The sequence below is a fragment of the Podarcis erhardii genome (genome assembly GCF_964252035.2).
Source record: "Podarcis erhardii genome assembly, chromosome: 6".
NCBI lineage: Eukaryota > Metazoa > Chordata > Lepidosauria > Squamata > Lacertidae > Podarcis > Podarcis erhardii.
This window is the reverse complement of record NC_138510.1, coordinates 11,252,964-11,262,296: the sequence shown is the minus strand read 5'-3', so window position 1 is coordinate 11,262,296 and position 9,333 is coordinate 11,252,964. Positions and strand designations below refer to the sequence as shown.

The following is a 9,333-nucleotide window of genomic DNA, read 5'->3' as shown; positions in this document are numbered from 1 at the left end:
CTGGACTGTATACCACTGATCAGGTAAGGTACCATGAGAGCCAAATGTCATTTGATCAGTGTGGCAGCACCTACATTTCGCTCTACCTATTGAGATCAGGTGCAGGTGCAGTCACTACTCCTTGGTACCTGCTAGTAACTTTCTTGCTTAGTCAAGCCTACCCAGATGCTTAGAAAGTTGAGGCAATTTTAAACTTTTGTATGCTTTAAAGGAGGATTGTGAAGTTTTTGTTTTTCCCATTTCAAGTGGTGTACATATTTTATTAAATAAGGGAATGCCACAAGCGGAGTCAAGGAAGCTACTGGACAGGAAAGCACTGGAATTCTTGCACAGAAGAGAGGTAGATGTGTCATTTACCTGCTGGTGACACTGAAGCACAAATCCAACTGCTATGGAGGGGAGATTGTGCTTTATATTTCATTACAGTCTAATAATTATGTGAAGCAAGACTATCCTACGTTGCAGAGGAAGTCCATATTTAATCTAGTTTGTATGAACCCTAAAATAGGCTGTTCTTTCAACCTGCCTTTATTAACTGCAAGTAGATAAATAGGTACCGCTCCGGCGGTAAGGTAAACAGCGTTTCCGTGCGTTGCTCTGGTTTGCCAGAAGCGGCTTAGTCATGCTGGCCACATGACCCGGAAGCCAATAAAGCGAGATGAGCACCGCAACCCCTGAGTCGGTCACGACTGGACCTAATGGTCAGGGGTCCCTTTATCTTTAAGGCTAGAAGTTGCTTTTGCAGGGAAAGGAAAGGTATTTGTGGAACTTGAGGTACGCATCTATACCATAGAACTGTTTTGATAGCAGGAGAAACATGTTGCCCATTAATGACATACATACCAAACCCACCTGTATATAAGTGAAAGGGTAAGGCTGTAATGAAGAAAATGCCATCTGCCTAGGACAGTTCAGGTTCTCAATCGTGCAATCTGGAGATGCAGACTCCTATCCTCAAAAATGAAGCATGCCTTAAAAAACCTGGAGGGGCTGTGAGCTTTCAAGTGCCAGATTTTACTAGCAGCTTTAACACTTAATTGAATACTTGAAATTGCAAAAACTCTGGAAGTATGCCACTGAAGTCAACGGAAAACCTCTTGTATTCCCCAAGAATGCCTTCAGAACCATTACCTTCCTTTATCTGCTGTCCCAAGTACTGCAAGATGTGTTTTAAGTTTTACTTCTGACTTTTACATCCAAATGCAGCACTCAAGTTTTGAACCAACTGCAAAAGATGCGGGCAAATTAGGGGTTTTGATAATAACGGCAACAAAAACATCATTTGCAACAGGAGGAAAGAGAAGGCAGCAATAGTCATGGACAATAAAGAGACAGCAAATAAGGGTGACTAAAAATCAAGTTTGCCCTCAAACTTTGGGTTTATACACAACTTACGAAAAAGGTTTTTACTGATGAGAGAAGTTGTAGTACCATGACCAAGTTAAAGTATACACTGAAAAATCAGGTACATGGCATTAACAGATGTTTTAAAAAAACACAGGTGGTTTATTATAGGCCACTTGACAGTGAATAGGAAAATGGAATGCCTACATGTCTATACAGAAACTCATGATTGATTTAAAAACCAAAAACGGCTAGGCAGTTGAGTTTCACACATCATGTTGTTGTTTTCTTCTGTTTCTTCTTCTCGTTTTCTTCCTTCTCCTTTTCAATTTCAGCAACATACTTTTCAATTTCATCAGGGCTCAAGATCTGTAACAGCAGTGACAAGATTGTAGTGGGTCTGAGTACCATGTGCATGCAAGGGCTTTTCTATGCCTCCTCTACTGCTAAGGATCATGTGGTCATCCAGAGCAGCATGAAGAAATCAATGTGTCACCCCCTCCCAATGGTATGCACAGATGTGCTTTCCACTCATTCATGGGACTGTTAGGATGCTGTCCCCCACATAGGGAATTTAGGTTAATTTAGGAATTATCAAGCCAATTTGGTTTTGGACAACCTCTCAAATGAGAGGCAGCACGAGATGAGGAACAGCTATGAACAATTAAGGCTCAAAGTTCTCCTAAGTATGGAACACGATCACAATGGAATCCCCAAATGAACAACTGAGGTCCAACTTTTCAGGACCAAGTAATAAAAAACAACAGACCCTAAAGTTGAGTGTGAAGCATGGCTTGGATACAAACAGGCACAAGAAGGTCCTATTGAATGCTGAAACTGAAGGGGGCAAGTCAGTCTTAACCGGAGGCGAGTTTAAAACTGCACTGTTGCTGCTGAGCAGAAATTGACACTGCTTTTGAAATTCAGAAGCCACTGGAAACTTACCTTAAGAGGCTGGTTTCTCCTCATAACAGCCAGCTCAATATTTTTCCCACCAGACTGTACAACCTTAAATTCAAGAAGTTAAGCAAAAGTGTTAGGAAAAGACTTTCCTGCAACACAAAAGTATTGCATTTTTGCAGAAATATTAGAACCAATGGCATTTTAATTCTTGTTTTAGCTAAATGAAAATTAAAATATATTACAACTATTAGGGCATTAGATCTGGCTTCTCAAACCTGTTCAATAGCCAGCGCTTTAACTTTAAAAGAAATGGAAACTGTATGTAAACTTGTCAATAGCCACCCGCCTTGTTAACTAAAGAAGAGTCAAATTTAAGACTTGGTTGTTCCAACTCACTTCAAGAAGTGCTTTAATCACAAGCTTAATGGTCAGATCATCTGTTTCAATGGCTTCATCAGTATAGTTTTTTTCCAAAAATTCACGCACTGACTTCGCTCCTCTGCCAATTGCATTAGCCTGGAATTTTAAAAGTTTATTACAAATGAGTTTGCAAGCCAACAGAAAATCTAGATGCATAACTGAAAAATGTACTCTCTTGCTTAAATTTTCTAACACTTAGAACCTGTGGGTTGTATGCAATGCAGTTGTTGCATGAGCAGAACAGAACTTCCATTTAAACAATAAGGCTTCATTTTCCTTTCCCCTACAGCCCCCTGTGCCCCCTCAAAATCTGCTCCAGAAACATGCAGTGTTGGATAAAACCCAGAGTAGCAACAACAAAAAGAAGAATGGGAACTAGCTTGCAAATTTCTGGATGCATCTAAAACTAAGAGAAACAAATGACTTTTACTTCAGTCATTTAATCGTCAGATTCCCTCAAAAGCCAAAATTTTGTACTCCAGCCCACCAAAGACAGATCCACACATCCTTTGGCAAGGAGAGAGAGGGTTGACCATACGTTACTGTGTCCCCTGCCCCCTTGCTATGAGCCAGAAACTTAAACTGTAGATAGATTTACTTATGTGAATGAAGTGCTTCTGTTCATTCCATCTTAGCAAGAGAAACCCAACTCACTTTCCAAGCATGGTATGTGCCAGAAGGATCAGTCTGATAAAGCCTTGGAGTTCCATCGAAGTCAAATCCTACAATCAGGGCAGAAATACCAAAAGGCCTACGGCCATTGCTCTGGGTGTACCGCTGAGGAGGAAGAGAAAAAGGTTGATTAGAATAAATGTAAGCCTAAAGAAGTACAGATTTCTCATGAAATACATGTATAGCACTGGATATTTTTCTTAACTTATTGACTGAGGAAAACATAACCATTGCAAGTGTTCTGAGGAGTTACTTTATTATTAAAGCGTATGAAAAAAAAAGAACAAGCTGGAATCAGAAAAGGCCAATTTAACTGGTTTTGGTTTTTCCATCCCACTCCTGACAAAATTAGGAATTTTTACTAATGGATTGTACAGAGAGATTCTTCTTCAGTAGTAAACCAGAGTTCTTTTCCAATTTTACTAGGAATACCTGACTCACTTATGGTCAAAATATACATTCACTAATTAATGTGTTAATGATCAGTCCACTGATTCTTAATAGCTATCAGGTGTTGCAGTAGCAGAGAATAAGAGATTGGAGATGACTTCATATTTTAGCTATTTTTGAAATGCATTGTTGGTGCATTGCTTGTAAATGTTGAATATACATACGTCTGGTGGACCTACATTATTGTCTGATTTAGTTAAGACGAAATTACTAAAGTTGGGAAATGAAAGGCAAAAAGTGGCAGAAACCACAACCACAATTTCAAATACTGACACCAGGTAAATACTAATTCATATTACTTTTCACTGTCTGTGGAAGAAACTAGGGAGGCATCTATACATTGTTACTCAGCAAGTTCAATAAAATATAGCAGCTGCATTACATTATGTTTCTCTGGAATTCTCTGGTATTAACCACCTTTTAACAAGCGCTATATTGCTTTTTCTTTGTACATACCTGCTTCAGGCTAGCAATATACCGTGTAATGTACTCCACAGTGACAGGGTCTTCCACTGTAAGTCTATGACTTTGGCATTCCACCCGAGCTCTATTTATAACTATCCTGGCATCTGCTGTGAGCCCTACGAATAATATAAATGGGCAAAATGTGCCATTTAGCATACAACACATAGAGAAACATTGCTGCTTTAGAAAACATTAATCAAAAGAAATGGGTGAGAAAAGAGGATTAATGACAGGCCATTTATCGTGCTGGTTAATAAAATATGTATGTTCAAAACTTTGTAATTTTGAGGGGAGCTGCATCCAGCATTACTCTAAGCAGAGTTCCAACTTGTGTTGGAGGTAGGGGGCAGATTCTTCCTTTCCCCTGCAACCTGCTGAAATGCTATTTCAGAGGGCTCAGGGACTCTGCAGAACAGCATTGAAGGTGATGCTGAGGACTTACAAAGGGAACTGGCAAAAAAAAAAAAAAAAAAAATCAGTCCCCTTCAGCAAGGAATCTCCAATGGATGTTAATTTCCTTTGCAAATGGAAAGAGCCCTTCTATTCAGAGGGGCAAGGCTAAATCTAACTCTGTACATTAGACGTTGGTAGAAAACTAGAGGAAACATCCAATGTATGTCCTGCAATGTATTAAGAGTCATACTGGTTATCAAGCTCAAAAGGTTTTTGAGCTGAAAAGATTTAAGCAGACTCTTCCTGACTGGCCTTCTTCCACCCGGGCTGCTTTTGGCTAAAGAGGAAAGAAAAGAGAAGGAATTCTGCATCAAATTTAGTCCTTAGTTTTGAACAGATTGAAAACTCTGTGTTAACCTATTTTGTTAATATCTTACATGGCAGCTGCCAAATATTCTTTTTAGAGCTATGAACACAAATTGGCAAGGTTTGACAACCTAGAGTTTAAGTACTGGGCTACAAATCAGGAAAGCTATTAATTTTATACCTAGAATAATTAGATTAACCGCTAAAGAAAGTTTTAACAGGCCTTTATTTTACCATTTACATTTTTCGCAATTGTTGATACTTTCACTATCTGCATTCAAATTTTAGAAACTAATCATAATTAGATAGTGTACTTTTAAGCATATGCAAATACTTCACATTTGTTTTATGAGAAGTTTATAACTCAAGTGTACAAGAAAATGAAGCAGAGCAGTTCCTAACAGAGCTGTCCAGGACAACACTCTGAATACAAAAAGCAGAGGAGTCACTTAATTATTTATTGACTTTATATACAGTGGTACCTCTAGATGCGAACAGGATCCGTTCCGGAGCCCCGATCGCATCTAGAAGGAAATGTAACCCGCGTCCGCACGTCTGCGCGGGTCACGTTTCGGCGCTTCTGCACATGTGTGTGACGTCATTTTGAGCGTCTGTGCATGCAGCGAAACCAAGAAGTAATGCACTCCGTTACTTCCGGGTTGCCACGGAGCGCAACTCAAACGTGCTCATCCTGAAGCACATTCAACCCGAGGTATGACTGTACTGCCCTATACCCAGGGGTCTCAAGGTGGTTCACTTAAAATCTTCTCCCTCACCTATAACATAACCTGAATTTAATTTTTTGCTTTTCTTTGCAATTAAGGTATTTAGAAGAGCTACCTGGAAGCTGAAAAGAAAAAATGAAACCGCTTATTTTTGCTGTACTGAAGAATGTTCTACTAAACAACTCAATTTTACTCCAAAGCCCCATTCCTGGTATTTAGGGGACTTCATCATAACAGTACCTGCAAAAGCCATGCAGACATTGTCATCAAGGGCACAGATCTTTCGGACAGTTCTTTCATCCTGAAGTTTTGCCACAGATTTCTTCTCCACGCCAAGAACAACAATATCTTTTCCTCGTACTCCAACCTTAAATATTACACAGTGCATTAGAGATGACATTTTCAAACAGCTCCCTCAAATATTAACTATAATAAAGTGTGACAGAAGCAAAAAACAATAGGTGAAGGCAACCCACATTGACTAGACAACAGTGCTTTAACACTGACTTGCATACGAAGCATGAAATTGTTTACATGTGACTCTATAAACAGTATTTTTGTGATAATGAGTTGGCATATCATATTTCATTGGGTGATATCCAATTACATCATTTATACCCAGTGCAGACCCACTGAAAACAATGAACCTGCTAACAATGGATATCACCCATTAAACTGAAGAAAACTGAAAATATTTTACAGCTTTAAATAATTTTAAGATAGATGAAGAAACTTTAAGCAAAGTTCCAAATAATCTATAATTTTCTTATGTTCAATTTCTGCCATAGTCATACCTATTCCATTTCTCTCAGCAGTATCCAACCTCTGCCTTTCATGCTCACATCTCTCTGAAAATTGAGCAACTTCTGAATGCTTTAATGACCTCATCACAGAATCGTAGAATTGGAAGTAACCCAAAGCGTCATCTACAGTTCCTTTCCTTCCACCTCACTTATCAGCCTTTCATCTTACTTTCCATGCAGCTCCTCTTTCAAATATCATACACACAATTTAGGTAGTGATGAGGCCTCAGCCACACTCTGCAATGATCTAATTTCCCTTGGTAGACTTTGACATGGTTGCACTTTCATTCTTCACATGCCAGCCCACTCCCCCGATTCATTATATAGGAACCTAACCCTTCAGAATTCAGTCATAAAACCTCCATCTCTCAGATATAGTCTGACAACTTGTTCCTGTGTTCTAACTGCATGGTTGCTACTAGATTTCTTCCCCATGGTTTACACAGCCCTTTCAGTCAACTCTGACCATGCTATCTCTTCAGACCCTTTGGAGTTCTATGCCTAAACATCTGAACGACACCATATTAAGGAAGGTTGTTTTAACTAATACACTACTTTACTGCTTCCCTAATCTTCACCATTATGCATGTGTGTAGCCATATGCATTTGCACATGTCTGTATTTGCACACAAACTTCCTGGCATGTACTAGTTAGACAACAAGTGTGATGGGGTAAAAGAACTGGTGAATATTCCTGCTAGCTCTCTGCCTGCAGAGTGGTGGGATTATGTGTTTAGTGGGGGAGGTGTTGAAGCATAAAATTCTGATTGCCTTTGTTCAACAAAGGCACTGATTAGAACTGGCACTTCCTTACAGTTCCTATGTGTGCCACATTCTGAATAACAAATTAGTATAATTTGGATATGCAGTAAATTAAAATATAAACAAGGAACTGCAGAAGAGGAGAAGGGGAGAAGGGGAGTCAAAATCAGAATTGATTGCCTCTGATTTAAATTTATTTTTATTTTGTAGGGCATTGTCGGCCAGAAAGTGTTAAAGAAGGACAGAAGTTTCTTTATGTATGCGACAACAGCAGCAAGAATACTTATTGCAAAGTACTGGAAGACACAAGACTTGCCTACACTGGAAGAGTGGCAGACACAATTGATAGACTATATGGAATTGGCTGAAATGACTGGCAGAATCCGAGACTTGGGAGAAGAAACAATGGAAGAGGACTGGAAGAAGTTTAAGGACTATCTACAAAAATATTATAAGTTGTATGAATGTTAAGTATTTGCACGATTTAGAAAACACCAGTTCCAGCAAATAGGCTTTGTAAAACAGAAAATTAAGTTATAAGTAAGAAAAGGTCGAAATTTAAGGCAACACTATGTTTAATTTTAAGGGTTAGCAATTGATAAAAATTATTTTAAATTTAGAAGTATAACATTTGGAAAGTACAAAATAAGGTATGGAACAAGGTAATAATTTGATTATAAATAATGCAGGGTAAGGAGATGTGAGGAAGTCCAGTTAGTTATATAAGAAAAGTTATACTGAACGGTTGGTTATATTTTTCTCTTTTTTCTTTTTTATTTCTTTCTTTCTATATGGTTTCTTGGTGTATTTGTTCTGGTTTTTTGGTGTAGGGATCTTGTATTATGCATTTGAAAATTTAATAAAAAATATATATATAAAAAAATAATTTATTTTTATTTTGTATATTGTAAAAGCCTGTAGCCACATTCTGAAGGCTATTATTTTTTGTTACAATCACACGCCTGCATCATCAAAACGCTGCCCCACATTGTTTGCCTACTTAATCTGAATTTGCTGCTTCCTTGGAATATCTGATAAATTTAAAGAAGGAACACGATAGAAATCCCAAACCCCCTTCATACCCGAACAGCCTCAGCCCCACCACAAGCTTCAGTGGAGGAGGTTTAAATGTGCTCTTAATGTTTTCGAGGGCTGCGCTCCGAAAGATCTGGACTCCAGCATCTCTTTGTCAGGGGTGCCAACTTGGAATAAAATATTCTCATGATGTGGTGTGCACACACAACATTTGAATGGTAATTATTAATTATTATTATTATTATAAATTGAATTTATATATTGCTCTATACCGGGAGATTTCATGGCGGCTCACAGAACAAAATCAAAATATAAAACCAAAAAGTATATGCGGTAATCAAAATAAAAACAACCACCTCCCCATCATCAAGTTGGGGGGGGGGGGAAGCAAAGGGAGCTGGCACCTCTCTTCCGCGTGTTCACCCTCTCGCACAAAAAACACCGGGCTTATTTATGTTTATGAAACATGTTTTATAAATAGACGAACTTATAAATGAATTAAATAAGCGAGCTGAGGCGCGGCTCCCTTTGATGGGGGAAAGAGCCTGAGGAGAAGGGGGGGAGAGACCTGTACCCCCAATAAATAATAATAAAAATAATAATAATAATAATAATAATAATAATAATAATTTTAAGAAAGATATACAGCTGCATCATTAAAATGTTAAAGAAGGACAGGGTTTTACAAGGAGGCGAGCCGGGCTCCTCGGCCCAAGACTCCCGCTCCCCCTCGCGGCCTTCCGGCCCTGCCTCCTCCGCCTTACCGCCGTGGAGCCCTTTTTCACGGCCTCCTGGGCGTACTCGACTTGGAAGAGGTGCCCGTCAGGGGAGAAGACGGTGATAGCCCGGTCGTAGCTCATGGCCGCCGCTGCCTGAGAGAAACAGAAACGGCCTCCGAAACTCTCCTCCCGGCGCTCTTCCTCCTCAAAAGAGCACCGTCACTTTCCTCGCCGCGCACGCGCGAGACGGTATTCACGCAACGCCCCTGCGCACAC

At 39.4% G+C, this 9,333-nt stretch overlaps 1 protein-coding gene across 1 annotated transcript; it reads right to left on the bottom strand.

Annotated features, from left to right (window-relative positions):
* Positions 1-1,485: 1,485 nt before the first annotated feature.
* PSMA7 (proteasome 20S subunit alpha 7) lies at positions 1,486-9,307 on the bottom strand. Its single transcript, XM_081868105.1, has 7 exons — positions 9,103-9,307; positions 5,979-6,105; positions 4,246-4,370; positions 3,322-3,444; positions 2,644-2,763; positions 2,290-2,352; positions 1,486-1,713 (listed from the first exon to the last, which is right to left on the bottom strand). Exons 1-7 carry the CDS (start codon positions 9,196-9,198, stop codon positions 1,618-1,620), a joined length of 750 nt encoding a protein of 249 aa, XP_081724231.1. The 5' UTR covers positions 9,199-9,307; the 3' UTR covers positions 1,486-1,617.
* Between the last annotated feature and the right edge of the window lie 26 nt (positions 9,308-9,333).

Bases quoted from the DNA above. Each gene is read 5' to 3' on its own strand.
- PSMA7 (XM_081868105.1), bottom strand. From the start codon at position 9,198: ATGAGCTACGACCGGGCTATCACCGTCTTCTCCCCTGACGGGCACCTC. The intron at 4,371-5,978 runs GTACTGTTATGA...TATTATTCGTAG, and splicing joins TGTCTGCATGGCTTTTGCAG to GGCTCACAGCAGATGCCAGG. The intron at 2,764-3,321 runs GTGAGTTGGGTT...TTAAAATTCCAG, and splicing joins GCACATACCATGCTTGGAAA to GCTAATGCAATTGGCAGAGG.